The sequence below is a fragment of the Silurus aristotelis genome, assembly GCF_946808225.1.
Source record: "Silurus aristotelis genome assembly, chromosome: 24".
In the NCBI taxonomy this organism is placed as follows: domain Eukaryota; kingdom Metazoa; phylum Chordata; class Actinopteri; order Siluriformes; family Siluridae; genus Silurus; species Silurus aristotelis.
This window is the reverse complement of record NC_139597.1, coordinates 3,471,679-3,493,748: the sequence shown is the minus strand read 5'-3', so window position 1 is coordinate 3,493,748 and position 22,070 is coordinate 3,471,679. Positions and strand designations below refer to the sequence as shown.

Genomic DNA, 22,070 nt, shown 5'->3' with positions numbered 1-22,070 from the left:
CGGTTTCATGTTATGAGAAAAAACAAGCATTCAAGTATATGATTATGTAACTGTTTGGAACGTAAATGTTATAGTTTATTGTATATACTATACTTTCTTTTCGGCTTCTCCCGTTAGGGGTCGCCACAGCGGATCCTCCGCACGTTTGATTTGGCACATGTTTTACGCTGGATGCCCTTCCTAACGCAACCCTCCCCAATTTATCCGGGCTTGGGACCGGCACTAAGAGTGGCTGGGGATGGTTCCCTGACCGGGAATCGAACCTGGGTCGCAGCGCTGCATCTTAACCACTAGACCACCAGGGGACCTTTATAGTTTATTGTATATATTTTATAAAAATTGAAAAAATTTTTTTTTTTTTTTATCACTGAACAATTTTTTAAATAAAAAAACCTAAATTGTACTTTGCAAAAAAATTGATAAAAAAAAAGAAAAGTAAAAAAAATTTTTTTAACTAGAAATGTAAAAAAGAAAAAGTAGATAAAAAAAGTTACATCAAATTAAAAAAAACTAAATTGTGCTTTGCAAAAATGTTTAAAAGAATTAAGCAAATTATTAAAAAAGAAATCCAAATAAACATTGCTTTTTTTAACTAATAAAATGAAGTTTGTTTTTTTTATTACAGCTCGGCCACCACTAAACAACATAAAAAATAAATAAATAAAATAAATAAATAATTTGTGTGTAAATTCCAAACCCAGCCATTAGGGTTGCACAAGCCAGTGCACTTCCGGTCCCAAGCCCGGATAAATGGGGAGGGTTGCGTTAGAAAGGGCATCCAGCGTAAAACATGTGCCAAATCAAACATGGGGTTCACGACCCAGAATTTGATACCGGATCAGTTAAAGCCCGGGTAAACAACGACCGCCACAGGTATCAATAGCCAACAGGGTACCGGTGGAAATTGTACTACTGTTGGACAAATGAGGAGAAGGAGAGGAGGAAGACGTCTACAGAGAAGGCAGGGAAAGGAGCAGTGAAGGAGAATTGGAGGTTTGGTTTGGTACTTTAAATGTTGGTACTATGACTGGTAAAGGGAGAGAGGGAGCTGATATGATGGAGAGGAGAAAGGTAGGACAGGAAGAGCTGTATGATGCTATTATGAAAGCTAAATCAACAACATGTCAGTTAGATCCAATTCCCACTAAACTACTGAAGGAAGTGTTATATACAGCTGGTGAGCCTCTTCTCAATATTATTAACTCCTCACTATCGTTAGGTCATGTCCCTAAATCCCTCAAGTTAGCAGTTATTAAGCCCCTCATTAAAAAACCTAATCTGGATCCAAGCACGCTATCGAATTACAGACCAATTTCAAATCTCCCATTTATGTCTAAGATTTTAGAAAAGATTGTCGCTGCCCAGCTATGTAACCACTTGCAGGAGAACAATATCTTTGAAGAGTTTCAGTCAGGTTTTAGGCCCCATCATAGCACAGAAACTGCTCTAGTTAAAATCACTAATGACCTGCTTTTAGCTTCAGACCAAGGCTACATCTCCCTATTAGTTTTACTAGATCTTAGTGCTGCGTTCGACACTATAGATCATGATCTTCTCCTCGATCGCTTACAGAATTACATCGGTATTCAGGGACAGGCATTAAGCTGGTTTAAATCCTACCTGTCCAATCGTTACCATTTCGTAGATTTAAATGGAGAGCTATCCAGGATAATGCTAGTAAATTATGGCGTGCCACAAGGGTCAGTTCTGGGACCCCTGCTTTTTACAATATACATGCTTCCATTAGGAAATATTATTAGAAGGCATGGAATTAGCTTCCATTGTTATGCTGATGATACCCAGCTATATATTTCATCCAAACCAGGCGATACAGCTCAATTAGCTCGCATAACTGAGTGTGTTGAAGAAATAAGAGATTGGATGACCCATAACTTTCTGCTATTAAATTCTGATAAAACTGAGATTTTGCTCATCGGCCCAAAAAATAGTACACAGAAGCTCCAGCATCTCAGCCTGCATTTAGACGGTTGTTCTGTAACTACTAGTTCAACGGTAAAAGACCTGGGAGTTATTTTAGACAGCAACTTATCTTTCAAAAATCACATCAATCAAGTTACAAAAACAGCCTTTTTTCACCTTAGAAATATTTCTAAGCTAAGAAATATGTTATCTATATCTGATGCAGAGAAGCTCGTCCATGCGTTTATGACCTCTAGAATAGACTACTGTAATGCATTACTAGGTGGATGTCCTGCATCATTAATAAACAAGCTTCAGTTAGTTCAGAATGCCGCAGCAAGAGTTCTTACTAGGTCAAGAAAATACGATCATATAACCCCAATCTTATCGTCCCTACATTGGCTTCCTATTAAGTTTCGAATAGACTACAAACTACTGCTACTCACTTATAAAGCACTAAATGGTTTGGCTCCCATGTATCTATCCAGTCTTTTAACACGCTACAATCCGCCACGCTCCCTGAGATCTCAAAACTCTGGGCTTCTAGTAGTTCCTAGAATAGCAAAGTCCACTAAAGGCGGTAGAGCATTTTCACATTTAGCTCCTAAACTCTGGAATAGTCTTCCTGACAGTGTTCGGGGTTTAGATACACTCTCCCAGTTTAAGTGCAGATTAAAAACATATCTTTTTAGCAAAGCCTACACATAACACACATCACACACATCACATCATAACCTTGTGCTCCAGAACATCTGATCACATGCACATTATCAACTTGTGCTGTTAATATCATGAACAGCAGCTACGCTAATTCCTCTCCACTGCTTCTCTTTCTCTCCCCATCCCGAGGCATCCTGAGGTTTGGCCAGCTCCAGTCACGTCCCACCTCGTGAAGATTATGGACCTATGGATGATCATGGAGAAGTAGATGCCGAGTGTTTAAAGGCCCTGGCATGGAGAAGCTGATGCTGGATCTATGATGATCACAAATTGTTCTGTATTGTTGAAAGATTTATGACCAAACTTTTGATGTCACCCATATGAGGATGGGTTCCCCTTTGAGTCTGGTTCCTCTCAAGGTTTCTTCCTCACATCATCTAAGGGAGTTTTTCCTTGCCACTGTCGCCACGGCTTGCTCATCAGGGACAAACGCACACCATTCACCTTCACTGTTGTTTTCTGTAAAGCTGCTTTGAGACAATGTCTGTTGTGAAAAGCGCTATACAAATAAACTTGACTTGACTTGACTTGATATGTTGTGTGCTTAGAAGACCAAGTGGAAAGGGAGTAAGTTGGAGGTGGGTTTAAACTGTTCTATCATGGTGTGGATGGAAAGAGAAATGGTGTAGGGGGGATTCTGAAGGAAAATCAAGTGAGTGGAGATGAAGAGAGTTTCTGATAGAGTGATGATCGTGAAGGTGGAAGTTAAAGGGATGATGATAAATGTCATCAGTGCTTATGCTCCACAAGTTGGCTGTGAGATGGAGGAGAAGGAAAGATTCTGGAGTGAATTAGATGAAGTGGTAGATGGTGTACCTAGAAAAGAACGATTGGTGATTGGGGCAGACTTTAATGGGCATGTAGGTGAAGGGAACAGAGGTGATGAGGAGGTGATGGTAGGTATGGTTTTAAGGAGAGGAATGTGGAAGGGCAGATGGTGGTAGATGTTACTAAAAGGATGGAAATGGCAGTGGTGAAAACATATTTTATAAAGAAGGAAGATCACAGGGTGACGTATAAGAGTGGAGGAAGGTGCACACAGGTGGACTATGTTCTATGTAGGAGATGCAACCTGAAGGAGATTGGAGACTGTAAGGTGTTGGCAGGGGACAGTGTAGCTAGACAGCATCGGATAGTGGTCTGTAGGATGGTTTTGGAGGTGAAGAAGAAGAGGAGGAGAGTGAGGACTGAAAGAAGAATAAGATGGTGGAAACTGAATGAGGAAGACTGTAGTATGAGATTCAGGGAAGAGGTCAGACAGGAGCATCTGGAAATAGAAAGGAAGACAAGGAGAGGTGGTGGTGGAATGAGGAAGTGCAGGAGAGCATAAGGAGAAAGAGGTTGGAGAAACAGAATTGGGATTGACAGAGTGATGAGAAAAGTAGGCAGGAGTATAAGGAGATGCGGCAGCAGGTAAAGAGGGATGTGGTGAAAGCCAAGGAAAAGGCATACGAGGAGCTGTAGGAGATGTTGGACAATAAGGAAGGAGAAAAGGATTTGTAGCGATTGACCAGGCAGAGGGACCGAGCTGGGAAGGATGTGCTGCAAGTTAGAGCAATAAAGGATGGAGGTGGAAATGTGTTGACTAGTGAGGAGAGTGTGTTTAGAAGATTGAGTATTTGAGCAGCTGATGAAAGAGGAAAATGAGAGGAAGTACCTTGTAGAAGTATGGAGATGTTTAGGAGAGATGCAGTGGAGTTTTTAACCAGATTGTTTAACAGGATTCTGGAAGGTGAGAGGATGCCTGAGGAATGGAGAAGGAGTGTGCTGGTACCGGTCTTTAAGAATAAGGGAGATGTGCAGACCTGCAGTAACTACAGGGGAATAAAGTTGATCAGTCACACCATGAAGTTATGGGAAAGAGTAGTGGAAGCCAGGCTGAGAGAAGAGGTGACCATCTGTGAGCAGCAGCATAGTTTCATAAAGTCCATATAGCAGTTCTGGAAAATAATTTTCCTCCTCATGTTTCTTATTCTCTCTTTCGGACTTCTAAAAGAAATGAATCCAATCACATGCTCTCATCATGTCATATCAAGAACCAAGTCACGGTGGTGATGTAATAGTGAGCCGCTCTTGTCTTTCTCTCATCCACATAAAAAGTCTTTAAGTTTAACAGCTTGATGATTCTCCACGGTTGGTCCCCTCCACACTTCAACACATGCATTTATCTTCTCCCATGACGTTTGGTAGAATTCCACGCCGTTGGTATTTCCCGGTAAAGGCCACCATGATATCTGGCGATGCTAATTCGGCCTTGACACAGCATGTGGTGCGATGAGATAGACGTCTTCTCAGAGAAGAGTTTCCCTTTTCTTCCTCGAGCAACTCACAGGAAAATGTCATGAGGCTGGCTACAGCTCGTGACTCATCCCTCGATGCTCTTCAGGCTCTCGAGCGTGTGTTAGTCCTCATTCTGTTACATCCAGAGGCCTCGGAAATCTCGCTTTCACAGATCGACCAGAAGACAGCTGTTTTGCTTCTAGGCAGCAGGGTGAAGGGAAAATTTCATGCTTCTGTATCTGTTACAGTTCCTTTGTCCATATAGTGAAACTTCTACAAGACACAATTTGTATCGAGCTGTACTTAAAAATTATAATAAATAAATAAATAAATAAATAAATAAATAAATAAATAAATAACATTTTCAAAATTAGTTTTGAATTAAATATATATAATGATATTAATGATATATTGGTATATTTAAAAGGTTTTTTAATAAAGTATTAATATTTAACAAAAAATATTTATTTATTTATTCACAAATAATTGTAAAAAAAATTTTTTAATAGAACAAAATCTTTTCAGATGCTTGAGGTGAGATTGTAGTTATTTAAAAATGTTATTAAGAATAAATTATTTAAAAAATGTAAATGATATCTCCATAAGAGATATTGTATATCGTGATATCGTGATATATTAATATCAAATTATCGTATCGTCAAAGTAACAAGACGTTTCAGAGGACAGGCAGAACTGTGTTTTCAGGAATCTAATAATCTGCGAGTTTAACATACAGTAGCGCACGGTTTGTTTCGCTCTCACAGCAGATGCCCGAGTCAGTATGGAGATCCCGTCTCGAAGCTTGTGCTTCATCCACCACGCAGGCCTGATGGAGGCCAGTACGGATCAGCCGACAGAAAAGATCGCAGACACAGTGAAACAAATAAAAGAAGCGATCCTTTTATCCTTTCATCCCATCATCCGCCGTCCGGCCCCCTTTCTGAGCTTCTGGGCTTTTATTTATTTATGGCGTCTGAGAAGCAATCATCAGCGCATTTAGCTCTTCTTGGGGCTCACGAGGGCTTGTGTTGCGTGATAATTGAGTGTTGATATAATTACGTCGAACACGGAGAAGAGACTTGTGGGATGCGACGTCTTTGTTGCTAACAACAGTCTCTGCGTGCAATATTATTTGAGCGTGAAAAAAAGGGGGAGCGCATTTGAAAGGGTAATTATACGATTGTAGGGAATGGGTTTTTCTGAGAGGCTGTTTCAGACGTCTCCGAGTCGTCCCAGGTTGCTTGCCTAGTCTTTGGGTTTTGCGCTTTTATCATTTTGAGTTTTTTTGCGAGCAGCTCGGTTTGATTCCGAAAAAAAAGTTGAAGGAATGGACTCGACTGAAAGTGTCCGTAAACTCTAAAGTAAAGGAATGATCGCACCGTTATCAACAATGAATTACAATTGCCACAAGCGAAATTTTTTTTTTTAATGTAACCGATTAAAAAAGATGATCGATCACTTCATTTCTCCCAGAGAGAGAAATTCACAGACTAATAATTTACTAACATTTCATAGTGCGAACTCTTAAATCCTGAAATCTGATTGGTCAGAATTTTAAGTAGCATGTCCACAGAGAGGAATGTTGCTTTTTCACCAAAAAATACAAACAAAATCACCATATGACAACCTTAAAAGCAATAAATAAAAAGAAAGTAAAATGATATAAGCTTACTTCTTGCTGCTGTAGATCCAGTGGGCGGAGCTTCCTGCATAAGGGGCGGGGATCCTACAAGTACCGGACACATCTAAACATTAAAAAACATATTTAAGGCTTATATATTAGGGTTTCCTTAGAGTTTAAAAAAATAAAATAAAATCTACATTTTAGGCTTAAAAAAGTTTTAATCTCGCTGTTCTTAAATAATTATAAACAAGTCTTAATTTTCCGATGTCCATGTAACGGCAACTTTCGTGCTCAATGTAATGCCAATGCAGCACTTCCGAACGTTTCATTACATTTTTTGTTGTTTCTGTAGTGTTTTAGTTTTTTTTTCTCTGAATTGCAAACGAGACCAACATGCAACAGCCGATCAGCCTCCTGTTGTTGGCGCGAATCGTTTTCTGATTGTATCACATGCGTAAAACGGATTTAACTTTTTCCGTTATGGGAAGGTGAACGTTTAGCGATACTTTTAGATAAGTTTAGCGATGATCTTGTGATATAGGTAACAAATTTCATTCTTACTGGTCTTAGAAAGGTCTTAAAAAGTCTTGACTTGGTAAAACCTTCAGAAACCCTGATATAAGAGCAGAAACAAAAATACACAGTGCAATTGCCTTCTCTCATAAAAGGGTTGTTTTTTTAATGTTAATGTTTACCAATAATATGGCGACAAACTATTTTTCTGTGTGTGTGTGTGTGTGTGTGTGTGTATAGTCAAATGCCAAACTTCTCATTTGTATTAATATGCGACACTCGGGATTTGTTTGAAATTAGGTCAAGGAGTCACTATGACAGGCCTCTGAAACGTCCTGCACCACCGGGAGACTACCCGGGCTCGTCCTGTCACTTTGTCCCCAAGAAGACGAAAGCTAGAGCGTCCCTGAATAAAGCGCATGTGATTTCCGACAACGCTCTGCGTACCAGGCCAATGAGGCGCCAGGGACCAAGAGAGAGAGAAAAAAAGAGAGACTCCTTTGTCCTACAGCAGGAAGCTGGGTCCAAGTGACCTAATTCTGCTCTCGGTCTTTTTTTGTGTCTCTTTCTGCGTATCTGGAAGCAGATCAGATGAAGGGGAAAAAAAAAAAACCCTAACGCTGCCGCACTCTGATCAGCAGGTTTTTAGGCTCGCTTGTTGCTCTGTGCTCCCGAGTCTTTATCCGCCTTCGTATTTTTTACACCTTTCGATGCGCAGCATGGAATTTGGCTACAATGCAGCAGAGTGTTCCTCCTCTTGAAGGGAGGCCACGTAAACGGTGGGAGGACGCACGGAGTGACAGATTGAGAAAAATGATAAAATAACTACGGTGCTGAATTTAGAGGGCCACCCTCAGAGCGACACGCGGCGCGCCGGGATATTACGGGAATGTCATTTTCGCGACGGCGTGGGCCGATAGCACGCGAGGAGAGATTGTGTGTGTGTCTCTCTGTGTGTGTGTGTGTGTGTGTGTGTGTGTGTGTGTGCGTTTGTACGATTTTTTTCATGCCAAGGTAATGAAAGTGTGCATGTGACCTGAAAGGTTGACAGAAAGGAAGTGGATTTGATTAAAACACTACGTGTACGCCGTGATCGACACCGCGTGTGTCCGTTGCGCGGCGGAAAATATTGCGGCGGCGCCAGAATCCACACCCATGCCGAGGCTTTATGCACCCTGTTACAAGACCGGGCCTGCTGCTAGCACAGCCACGGTGCCAAAAGACATTAGTCTCTGTCAGACAGGAGAACACAGTTAGAAATAATGCCTCCTATGTTCACACATTCCCTTACTCACTTCAAATCTGCCATACAACCTTTTTTCCCCCGCATGTCCTTTCAGATAGATTGTCCTCTTACCCAGCCCCTAATCCCCCCCCCCCAAATAATAAAACATAACAGGTTGCTATGTACCTTTTAAACATCCTATTTCACATCTAGTCCTCATTTGCTCTTATAATACCTTCCACTCTTCTGGGAAGGTTTCAGTAGATGTCCAAACCATCTCGATCACACCTCCCACAGCTTTGTTCCCAAAACGTCCTACATGTGCTGTCCCTCTAATAAACTTATTTCTAATCCTGTCCATCGTCATTCACTCCCAACGAAAACCCTCAACATCTTCAGCTCTGCTACCTCCAGCTCCACCTCCTGTCTTTTAGTCCTAATGAGTGAGCCTGTGGCAAGGAAGAAACTCCCTGAGATGTCATGGGGAAGAAACCTTGAGAGGAACCGGACTCAAAAGGGAACCTCGTCCTCATTACCGAATGTCCATACATTAAAGTGTCATCATTGTTAAGGTGCGCAGTGACAGCTGATTAAATGCAACCCGTGGTTCTGACCCATTCTAGTAAACTGTTGATATTAATTACAGTCCAAATCCATTCCAAACATTGAGTTGATGTGGAACCATCCCCAGCTGCACAAAGTGGTCTCCAATTGATGACAACTCCATCCAGCGACTCCTGAAATGACAGGGTTTTCTATATTCGTAAAAAATGTCAAATGGAAAGAATTGAGTTTTTTTTTTACAAGTGATTTCTTCCTGATCTAAGCAAGATGTGGTCCGAGATTTGGAATTTTGAAATCAGGCTGGTGATTCATCGTGTGCAAAGCAAGGAGCAGCCGAACCAGCACACGCTGGGTGTTTTATCTCGCCGAAGCAAGGTGAGATGGCGAGATCTGGGCGCTTTAAATGAGTTCCATTAGTCTGGCCTGCCAGGTCTATGGATGTGCGGGGGTTTGGCTGACAGCAGAACATTTTTAAAGGTCAGACATGTACGGAGAAAGGACACGCATGCATAGAATCGCCCCAATATGCGTTGTCAGATATTTCTTATTCCTTTCCCCATTTATCTCTTTTTCTCTCTCACTCTTTTAACTCGCTCTTCAGTCAGAATCGACTCTTCTATCGATCACTCATAAACAGGCATTTCAGCGAAGCCGTGTTCAGCCACTCCATTTGCTTAATGAAGAGCATCATGTTTGACAAATAGATCCTCACCCGTTATGCATCCCGACCAGCCTCCTCGCGCTCACCGGTCACTTGTGAATCGATCCGACACGGCCTGGTGAAGCACCTGGATCGCCTTCACGGTCCGGGAGAAACCGGAGCGTCTCCCGTACACGCAGACGTCCGCAATTGCTCTTTGTCACCATTAAGATAAACACAACGTTGTACATTGTAATTGAGTTTTTAGCGCATGCCTGGGAGTTTTGGCTCAGACACAAAAGGGCTGTTTTTGCGATTTATGACAGGCCCCGCTTGCTTCCTGTCACAACCTGGCATCACAGAGTCGCCGTGTTTGGCACGCTGTCACTTCGTAATATTAGCGTGTGGCGTTGAAGTGAAATCTAACACTAATTAGGTGGTAGACCTTTCTTGTGCGCGGTGCTGGGAACCAGGGCTGGCCATTTATAAAACAATACGATTATGACTAGATTAAATGTAAAAAATTCGATATATGCTATAATTGTATATATAATAACTGTGGATAGCGTTAGGGTTTTTCATAGGAACAAGCAGCAGTCACATTTAGTGGTCAATTGAATTTTTAAATCAATAACCAATAATAATAATAATCATCATTATTAAACTGCATTACCTTTCATGGAAATGGTATTTCCTGATGACTGTGGCTTCTTTCAGCAGGATATTGAGGAGCACAACAACGAGTTTTAGGCATTGACTTGTGCTCCAAATTCCCCAGATCTTAATCCAATTGAGCATATGTGGGATGTCCTGAACAAACAAGTCAGGTCCATAACCTTGGTGCCAAATATCACAGCACACCTTAAGGGGTTTAGTGGAGTCTAGCTTTGAAGGGGTCAAGGCTGTTTTGGCAGCAAAAGGGGGGTCCAACACAATATTAGGCAGGTGGTCATCACGTTATGTTTCCAGACTGGTTTTGTTACATGCCAACAGATGGCAGCACAAGGCTTCACGCACAGTCACAGGGAGCACCAACCTTCATAAGTCAGTCTGCTAAAAGACCTGTGTACATCAGGAGCTTTGCAACTGGTGCTATTTTGACCACATGATTACCACCTCTGCTATTCTAAACATGTGTCACCAAGCTCTCGTCACACGTGAGTTTCTCGCCAGAAACAACATGATCTCACGTCAGCTCCTACCCCACTCCCCAGATTTGGGTCCTGCGGACTTTGTCTTCTTGAAGATGAAGATCCGGCTTGCTGTTAATATCCAGCACGAATCACAGAAGGTGCTTGACACGCTTCAAAAATAAGACCTTTAGAACACATTCCAGAAGTGGTAGAAACTCTGTGAGCGCTGTATTGCTGTGCAGGGGGACTATTTTAAAGGTGATCTACGTATTGCATTGTAATCCTGAGTACATTCACAATCAGGAATCCATTAAATTTCAAGAAAGTATTTCGAATTAAAGACATTTTGTTGCAGACCATTTTGGCATTTGTCCAAAATGGGCCCACGTTTCACATCCTTAAACAAGTCTGTGGATGGTTGTGGTGGAAATTGGTGGCATGTGGCTTTATTTTTTTCCAAATATTTTGAGGCACATACACACCTAAATCTGCATCTACCTCATCTCTATCTGCCTTGGCTCTGTGTTCCTTTTTTTCTCCCATTTGTTGCTCTCTGATTACGGGTGTATGCTCCTTACCACTCATTTGGCTCCTCCCATCATTCACAAACCGGCACTCGACCACGCCCCTCTGATTCCGCAAACTCATTGGCTGGCAAGTCATCAATCATAACTAGGAATCCTGTCTGTTATTTTATCCCACACGTGTAAACCCTGGTGGCGCTGTTTAGAAATCAATCTGCGGTGCGTCGCAATATGAAATCGTTACGCCTTTATCAGAAGCTGTAAATCATTCCATTCCCCATGCCAAATCTACCTTCGCTACTCATTCGTTATATGTCGTCTGACGCCGCGTCACGTTTTTTTTGCCGTGGGTATTTCTTTTTAAGAATGCACAGTGAACTGATGTGATGAGTCTTATCATCTTCGATCCGATTCCCCTCGTGGCCTCATTTTATATACTGACCGATATCATTGTAAATTGCAGATGTTCTAATAAAAGAGTGTGTGCCCGTGTGAAGTCCCTGCTTTCTCAGCACCATGTTCATCATTTTGAAACTCAACCTAAGTGACATTTTTATAATTTTTTTGCCTTCTCCAGCTCCTGACCATCGACGACAATTTCTGTGGGTTGGATATGAACGCCCCGCTCGGGGTATCCGAGATGGTTCGTGGGATTCCGCTGTTCTCCGAGTCCAACGACAAAATGACCTCGGTGATCGCCTACGTCTACAAGAACCACTCGCTGGCCTACGTAGGCACGAAAAGTGGCCGGCTGAAAAAGGTAAGGAGCTTGGATTCATCTTAGGTTCATTCTCACGAGCAGGACTCGATCGATTGTCTCGTTGAAAAACTGAGTTGCTACGGAATGTGCAATTTGAGATCGATTCGTGTTTGGTTTCATGGGTTCACCAGTGTTGTGAGTTGTACAGTCTATAGATTAGACACATTGTCACACACAGTTTTTCCTGCTGCCTTGTTCAATGGTTGCTCCTGCTTTTAAGGGACTCTAGGATTTCTTGAGAGCTGCTGTTCTAACCATTTTAAAGAAAATAATAATCAAAAATTATATGTATATTATCCGCTTTACATTTGTGAATGATGCAGCAGAGACATTTAAAAAAAAATACGATTCAGCTAAAAGGTGACTATGAATAATAAACTTTACTGAAAGGTAAAGGATGTTAATTATAATAATGTATCTTTATTGGAGTAACATTCACTCTACACAGGCTTATGAGAGGTTATAAGAGGTTATTTTTATACATTTGATCTGTGTAATGAAAAGGCTGGGACTTTAATTAGCATTCAGGCTATTCACGCAGACTGCTATCCGATATACGCTGTTTATTTAGGGTTTTTTTTGTTGAAATTCAGTTTCTTATCTCTGCTTGCTATCATTTTTTGTGTCACTACTTCTGGTGGTAAAAGGTGCTGATGGTGAACTTTTGACTTTGGTGTGTTGCTGTTCAGTGATGTACCAAACGAATTATTCTTTTTTGAAGAAGAAGACGAACAACAAACTATACACTATATGGCTAAAAGATTTGTGGACAACTGACCCAAAGATTGCTATGTGTGTCTAATAACCCATTTCACATTTGCCATTATAATAAGCTCTACTCTTCTAGGTAGATCTTCCACTAGATTCTGGAGATTTGTGCTAATTCAGCCACAAGGGCACAGTAGGTGAGGAGGCCTGGGGTGCAGTCAGTGTTTCATTTCACCTCATTAGGGTTGAATTCAGAGCTCTATAGCAGGAGGTCTTTCTTTTCAACCCATGTAAAGCATATCTTCATGGAGCTGGTTTTGTGCCACTGCATCCAAAAACCTTCTATACAACTGTGTGCCTCCAAATTTGTGCTAACGGTTTGGGGAAGGACCACATACGGCTGGAAAAGTCAGGTGTCCCAATACTTCTGTCCATTTAGTGTAACTGTTCTCTATGTAGCCTTAGTGTTGCAATGTCTAGTATGTGTGAAGAAAGATGTCAACCAGAAAGAGAGAGAGAGAGAGAGAGAGAGAGAGAGAGAGAGAGAGAGAGAGAGAGAGAGAGAGAGAGAGAGAGAGAGAGAGAGAAAACGAGTAAGAGCTCTGGGGTGTTCTGTTCATGCTGAGCTAGTCAAGGGTAATTGCATGATGCGGTGTGATGGCTTTGGGCCTTCTGCCCTCTCCTCTGCCTGGGCCTCTGAAAGCTGTGGCCGAGACAAATCTTGGGGCCTGCTGTACACGGTGTGAAGGAGAAAACAGCATTAAAAGAGAGCAAAGAGAGGGAACGGAGAACGAGAGGGGGGAAGTGAGGAGCGAGTTAGATATGAGTTCTTGTGCCTTTTCTTAAAGGAGCTTGTACTCTGGGGATTTGGCAGTGTAGGCAGACAGACACTCATCCTGGCAGAAATCGAGTTTAATGTGTAGCTATTATAATGCTGAGTTCTTTTTTTATATTTGGTTGTACACTGTAAAGAAACGCATTGGTGAATATACGTATGTTAATATATTCAACTACAAACAAGAAATCTGCCTGTTCAGTTTTATTGCTAGGTAAGAAAACGATACCCCTGCTCTTGAATCTTATATTTACCCTGGTAATAGATGTTACGCTTGTGGGTATGGTTCAATCGCTCCTGTTGTAGCTTGTGGGTGTGGTTTATTTACTGTCTATTCACTAAATAGAAAATTTATCACAGTAATAAAGGAATCAAAGATTAATAAAGCACTAATCAGCTATAAGATTTATGTGTTCAATTTTCGGATTTGTTACCTGGCTTTAGTGGCAGGTTAGGGAAAACATGGATAGATGGATGGATAGATGGATGGATGGATGGATGGATGGATGGATGGATGGATGGATGGATGGATGGATGGATGGATGGATGAATATGGGGAGGTCTTTCAAGAACTTTGTGAAAGAGTCTGGGTTCAGTTTGGGGATAGATAGATAGATAGATAGATAGATAGATAGATAGATAGATAGATAGATAGATAGATAGATAGATAGATAGATAGATAGATAGATAGATAGATAGATAGATAGATAGATAGATAGATAGATAGATAGATAGATGGACTTTGAGTTACATGTTACAAACATCTTACAAATTTCTTTGTAATATTTAAAAATCTTGAAGATCTGCATCATGGTTGAAAAATTGAGCTATTCTTGGCACTTGTCTGTTCTGAAAGTAAGCACCAAATAAATAACCACTGCTGGGAAAATGAAGGATCTGTTCATGGAGAAGCTCGGTACGGTAATGCGTAATGGCCCATGAAATCTTTCTGACTTTTGCTGCTCCGGCATTGTCAACCGGGCACCTGGGAACTCAACCGTTAATACAACAAGCAGTTCCGGGAGAACATTTTGCAGAGCACAATTTTCTCGACAGGCTTTGGATGAGGCACTTCCAAATGTCAAGAGTAACTGTTTAAGCAACTGCAGTATGTGTCAGGAGCAGAGATTTTTTTTTAAAGAGCTGCTCATTTCTAGCCATCAGTCTTTACTGATTAGCACTTTGTGTTACACAAAATGGCCTTGTGTGCTGGTGTAGAGTAATGTGCATATAGGGACTATTAAGTTATAGTGTAGTCATTAAAAAACTAGAATAGATAGATAGATAGATAGATAGATAGATAGATAGATAGATAGATAGATAGATAGATAGATAGATAGATAGATAGATAGATAGATAGATAGATAGATAGATAGATAGATAGATGGATAGTGTGAACTAGAACTTATGGAAGAGTCATAACAGTCATAAGAGTGTTTATGGATGGATGGATGGATGGATGGATGGATGGATGGATGGATGGATGGATGGATGGATGGATGGATGGCTAATTCTGGAACTTGTGAAATAGTCATAAGGATGGTTATGAATAGATGGATGGATGGATGGATGGATGGATGGATGGATGGATGGATGGATGGATGGATAGATAGCTAATTTTGGAACTTGTGAAACAGTCATAAGGGTGGTTATGAATAGATGGATGGATGGATGGATGGATGGATGGATGGATGGATGGATGGATGAATGGATTAATGGATGGATGGATGGATGGATGGATGGATGGATGGATGAATAGCTAATTCTGGAACTTGTGAAACAGTCATAAGAATGGTTATGAATAGATGGATGGAGGGATGGATGGATGGATGGATAGATAGATAGATAGCTAATTCTGGAACTTGTAAAACAGTCATAAGGGTGGTTATAAATAGATGGATGGATGGATGGATGGATGGATGGATGGATGGATGCATGGAAGGGTGAATAAATGGATTATTGGATGGAAAACACGATGAATGGTTAATTTACATATATTATACTCGTATATACATATACATACATATATTATACTCTTATATATAATCATGATCCTAATACAATAAACTGCACCTAGTTTTTAAAAATAAACCTAGAATGTTATTATTCAGTTGTATTAAAAAATTTAATTCTATTATATGTTAAATACTTTCACACACAAACATGATATACAATCACACAAGATCACGCAACTCACCCGGCTAAAAGCTTTTAGCCGCAATCCCAGTGATTGCTAATGACCTCAGCGGAGAAAACACAACGCATGATGTCATCGCCGCGGACGCAACAAAACACATCAATGAAAAGACACCGCGTTCCGCTCGTTAATTAACGAGTTTATCCTCTTGCTTAATTGATGCTGAGTTATGGACAAGCAGTGCATCACATTCACAAGCCTATTTACTACCCGAAGATTAGCAGATAGTCGCTAAGGATAAATATTAACATTAGCATCACTGGTGGGAGTTTATATAAAGGCTGGGTTTATAAATATTAGCCCTGACAGCCTTGTAAGTGTGTTTATGAAGCTATAAACATAGATATGACGCATCCTGAGGATAAAAAAAAAAAACACTAGTCAGTTCACAAAATGTACATAGATGTGAGTAATGTTACCTGCCAACAGTTTTAGCAGCATTCTACAGCATTCACTGATTTATCTACAAAATCTAGTAATAAAATTAGCTAATAAGTTTCATTTAAGTGTGTGAAGGAAAAACATCATTTTACCATTGTGTAGACCTTCAGGTGTACAAGAGAAGCCCCACAGCTCAAACATTCTGTCTTAATCAATTAACATGATTGAAAGCAACGAAGTCCGTAAGAACCCCATTCATTAATAAGCACTAGTCAAACATACTGCAATTACGCTAATGACTTGCTTTGCTTGAATGCTGAGATTGCAGTTCTGTACACTTTTACAAAATAAACAGGTGTTAGCAAAATTTGTGGACCTGATGATGCAATTAATACTGTTAATTACTGAAGAATATCTGGGATTTTGGTCCTTTCTGTTAGCATGAAAAGCATTTATAATTTGTTATTATTATATTATATTATATTTAATACATTATATAAATATATTTATATATGTATATATAAAATATGTGACAATTAGTCATTAAATAATATATATTATATTGTAATATATCTAAGTTATAATAATATATGAATCAATTTAATTTAATTAATTTGAAACTAGTGTTTAATTAAAAAAAACACTCTTGTTATTGCCTAAAGTGACTTTTTAAGTCTTATAAAAACCAATACCTTAAAATTTACCTACTTGCTCAAAACAATAGAAGTGATTCCATTTCCTGTACATTTATGCCATTTGGTAGCTGCCCTTATCCAGAATGATTCACAACTAAGACTTACAGTTGAGGGTTAAGGGCTTTGCTCAAGGACCCAGCAGTGGTAGCTTGGCAGTGCTGGGAATTGAACTCATGACCTTCTGGTCTAAGTTACAATGTCTTAACCACCGAGTTACCACCGCCAATCTTTTGACATTTATCTAACTTATACAGTATGTGTCAAAAGTATAGATTATAGATTTTTGTATAAGAATAAAAAAGGTGGTAGTTCAGTGGTTAAGGCATTGGGCTTTGGATCAGAAGATCACAGGTTCAAATCCCACCACCACCAAACTGCCACTGCTGGGCCCTTGAGCAAAGCCCTTAAACCCTCCCCTGCTCAGTTGTAAGTTGCTCTGGATAAGGGCGTCTGCCAAATGCCGCAAATGTAAAAAAATAACGAATGGACATTTTTCCATTACATTGAAATTATTCAATTATTATTATTACAATATTCAATTTGAATCATTACACATTGTATCCTGCGAGAAATTTAGTTGGATCCCAGCTCCATGGGCACGCGGCTTATTTTCCGTCAAAATGCACAGAGGAGCTGTAAACAGCTTCTGAATCCCCCTGAGACGGATATTTTTAGAGCGCGCACACTCGCCTGAAATGGCTGCGTTTGCTGAAACGTTCGCGCTGTGCCGTGTGCACTCTGGCTAAACCCCCAGACCAGATGGGGTTTTGGGACTTTGAAGAATCTCTACTTCTCTCTCTCTATCGTTCTCCATCATTCTCTCAGTCTCACAGCAGCCATTTTTCCCCTTTAATAAACCTCGTTGTTGCTCTCGAGCTATAACCATGGTTTGATGGTTTTGTGCGCTAGCATGTTACGAGCTCGCTTGGCCCTAAAACACGCCATTGCGTCTATGGCATCAGTTCCTTTAGGCTCCTAGAAAGCGAGGGAATCTTCATAAAAAAATTTACCGGTTCACTCACTGCTTAATAAACTGCCCATATGTCTTTGGCTACAGTCTCCATGAGAAATTAGACCTATTAATTGTGAAGCAGCTTGTAATCCACAGTGCTTTGTAATTAGGGCTAGTGCTCAGGGAGCATCGCTGAGCCAGATACGGATTGAACAACACCCACAGAGGTGATAATGCTTCATCCGGTGGCCATGATCACTCAATACAATCAGCATCTAACCTTGAGGAAAAGCTGTCTGTGTAGGTGTGTGCGAGCAGAATACGCCCATCCACACTTCTGTGTGCTTCTGGGCCATTAAGTATAAGGTGAAGTGAGTCTCTCTGACCTCTTTTCAGAGTGAGAGAAATGGAGAAAAAGCTCGGTTTAAAAGTGCACAATCTGAATATGGCGAAATACGCCGGCCGTGCAGGAGATGGCCTTTTTTTTTCCACGAGCGATAGCGGAGATTGCTGGTTGTCAAAAGGGTGGTGAGCGGCTAGAAAGGGTCAATTTGCTCGTGAATGGAGGATGTTTATTGCTGAGGAAAAGGTCAGAGTCTCCTTTAGTGCTGCTCTTCTTCTACCTCTGGTTGACATTCTATGGATCGTTTAGTGTGTGTGTGTGTGTGTGTGTGTGTGTTTGTGTGGAGCAAGAAATAACATTATAATAGAAATATGTTATTCTGGATCAAACAGAAGATCAAACACAAATTCAGATACTTTTGGCCTGACGACATTCAGGAGTGAAGGTTGAGGACATGTCCATTTCTGAACATATTAACTCCAGACATTCTTTGGTAGCATTGCTAAGCAAATCTGCGTGTGTTTACGCTGGAAAAAGAAGCATGTCCAAATATGGTACTAGGTACTATAATAAACATAAGGACGTCTAATAGAGAGAATTTTTTCCTGCCAAATAGTCAGCATGAAAAAAGACATGTCTGTATACCGAAAACATTTCTGTCTGGAAGCTGTAAATCAGGAATGAGGTGTAATGCGTTAAACTTGTAAACTTTACGTATCGTTCTTGAAACCACAGAAAAACAATTGTATTATCTGAACAAGAAAAAGATAGATAGATTTATTGCCAACATAAAGTCTTCAAGAAGTAGGTGATAATGCTAAAAATATGAAAGTCCAACACAAATACAGATATAAAAAGAAGACACATTTTAGGATTTGGTTGAAAGCACAGGTGTCCATTGAGAGTTGGATACCATTGGATGAGATCCGAAGGGTCGCAAGTGAGCAGTCAGATACAGTATGTAACATCAATATCAACAACATTCTCAGTAACCGTCTGGTCAGGGTTTCTAGGCATTTGTTTTGCAACCAAGAACCAAACACACAAACTTATAATAACTAACGAGTGGGATTTAATAACAGAACACATACTGATTTAAACAAAAACACAGTGGCGAACTGGAGAGATGTAGCAGAGGTTGAGGAACTGTTTGAGCCAGAGTTTATACACCATGCTGTTACTGATGGCATTTTGTTTTTATCCCTTACTGTGTGTGTTTGTGTGTGTGTGTGTGTGTGTGTGTGTGTGTGTGTGTGTGTGTGTGTGTGTGTGTGTGTGTTTGTGTGTGTGTGTGTGTGTGTGTGTGTGTGTGTGTGTGTGTGTGTGTATGTGTGTGTGTGTGTGTGTGTGTGTGTGTGTGTGTGTGTGTGTGTGTGCATGAGTTGTGGGGACCCTCACTAGAAATGCAGATTATTGAATTGGTAAAAGTGGAGCCACTGGAGCAGAGGATTAAGTGCTGAGACCTAATGATGAAATATTCTGCAGCAGGAGCAGTGTGTGTGTGTGTGTGTGTGTGTGTGTGTGTGTGTGTGTGTGTGTGTGTGTCTGCATGCAAGCACATACCCCCGTGTATATGTGTGTGCTTTAGCCTATGTGTTTATATGCTTTCATCAGCATATACATGCATGTGCTTATGTATGTGTTTTGTCCTTACAACAGCTGCTTTGGTAAAAACCCTATAAATTTGCTTCATAATAACCCAAAGACCAGGATCGACACCGAGACGCAAGAGACACTTCACCATGTTTGTCCCGAATGTGTCGTCTCCGGGAGACGTGGAAAAAACTTCCACTTCCCTCCTTTCCGCCTATGAATCCACCGGCAGCGTTGCCATAGCAGCCGAGCTTCTGGGCCTCGTGTGTTATGGTATATTACAGCAGATCCAGAGCCATTTTCTCTTTTGTTCCACCGCTGTTTATCTTTTGATCACGCTCTCTATACAGACATTTCTTTCCCCGCAGTTACATCGAGTCTTATACAGAAAATGCCAGAAACTGACTTTTCGATGGAGATGCTCAGCACTGGATATCACTTGGTGTGATCTGTTCATCATCTACAGATCTGTGTTTAGTGAGAGCTTAAGGACGGACTGTTGGCAAGAAAATGTAGTTTTTAGAACTAAAGCACCGGACAAAAAGATAGAAGGATTAATCGTAGATAGAGAATACAGTATATTGCTTATATTGCTAGCAAACTAGCAAACTAAATCTGGCTTTATATTGTAATAAATATTAATCCAAATGTTGAGCCATGCAAGTTAGCTTTCTACACTGTACAACTTTCAACCTGATTTAAGAGGATTTTTTCGGCCGTGACTTCAAATCGGTTTTGACATTATCCTGGAAAGACCTTTAGAAAAAGAAGTACCCTCATATTACTAAAGGTTTACCTCAGAAAAGTCCATTGAATGCTCTGATATTCGACACAGTGCCCAGCTAAGCAAAATTGTGCGGCATGTCTAATGGACCTGCTAGCTTTTTATATTTATATGTTAGCATATATGTAATCTTAGCCGTATCAATCATGGCATGAGCTCATACGTAGAAATCAAGTAATTAAATTCTGTGTTAATAAAAAGCTAAAACCACTGAGTCTGTGGCGTGTTTGGCAGAACATTTCTTTTAAGGAAACGGAAGGCGCATGAACAGTAAATAAGATGCTAGTTTGGGGGACTGACATGCTAGCTGTGGGAGATTCAGACAGCAACAACCTGCTGTGCTGCCTGTCTATCAATCGAAGTGAACAAACGAACCCTCCGCTGGCCGCCTTATTAAAGAGAGAGAGAGAAGGAAAGAAAGAAAGAACGAAAGAAACGAGCGAGAGAGAGAGAGAGAGAGAGAGAGAGAGAGCGAGCGAGCGAGAGAGAAAGACTGAGTTAGAGAGAGAAAGACAGAGAGAGGAGATTGATCCTAGAAAAGGAAGTAACATTTTCTCCTTTTGTCTTTCCTTTTCTTACGCATATTAAGGCGATAATGACGGATAAACATGTGGACAGGAGAAGAAAAGGTGAACGAACGTTCATCACCGACACACTCGTGCACAAACTGGATTTAAAAATAGCGACGCCCTTCACACGCTTCAATGTTTCGGGTTATCTATAGTCACCCTTGTTTGGCCCGAGGGCTGTTCCATAATTGAAAAAAGTGCTCGCGGCGCTCAGTGGGATGACACCGCACATGACTCTGTGTTACATCAGTGGCCCCTGTGTGTGTGTGTGTGTGTGTGTGTGTGTGTGTGTGTGTGTGTGTGTGTGTGTGTGTGTGTGTGTGTGTGGTTGTGCAGCATCAGAGAACTAGCCGTGTTGGATATTAGCACAGTTAAGAGCTGTGTGTAACATTGGTATTCAGAATGTACCATATTAAGTGGGAAAAAAATGATGTATTGTGGGAATGTCACAGTTTACAGCAATGCCTTAGAAAGGCTATAATGTACGCTAACCGGCAGGACAATGATTAGCTAATAGCGTCTGACTATTAAGTTGAGAAATGTTTGCCCGAAATGTTTACAGCTGCTATAATTTTTCACGACAGGGACTAATACACAATTGAGAACATTGAATGTTAAATTAGCTATAAATAGATACAAAAATAAATGTACAGGTAGTGAAAAATCGCAGGATTTGGCGAATATCTGTGGTGTCAGAGGAATAAATCATGTTTGGGAGGTGTGATTATATTATTCTAATATTAATAATTATTATAAAATTTTATACTTATATTGATATGAATATATTATAACAATATGGATAATGATTTCATGAGAACGGCATGCCTGGTTGTTTATTTTTTTATTTATTTGATCATGTCCTGGTACACAATATAGGCTTGTAGAGGCTTTTCTTTCTTTTTTTCTCTCCACTTAGGAGAAAAAAAAACCTCAAACTCATTACATTTATCTTATTCAGCAGACAGATGTTTTCAGAGAGAATTACAAGTATCTCATTCATTCAGCATTTGAGGGTTAAGGGTCTTGCCGAGGGGCCCAAAAGTGGCAGCTTCGTGGTGCAGGGATCCGACGTCGTATATACAATATACAATAAGCACAGTGAAATTCGTT

General features: G+C 40.6%; 1 protein-coding gene across 1 annotated transcript in view; it reads left to right on the top strand.

The window, feature by feature from the left end:
• The window catches only part of plxna4 (plexin A4), a 324,275-nt gene that overhangs the window by 41,998 nt on the left and 260,207 nt on the right, over positions 1-22,070 (top strand). Inside the window, exon 3 of the mRNA XM_083527925.1 lies at positions 11,721-11,903. Coding sequence (XP_083384051.1) covers positions 11,721-11,903 — 183 coding nt within the window. The remainder of the gene's footprint in view (positions 1-11,720; positions 11,904-22,070) is intronic.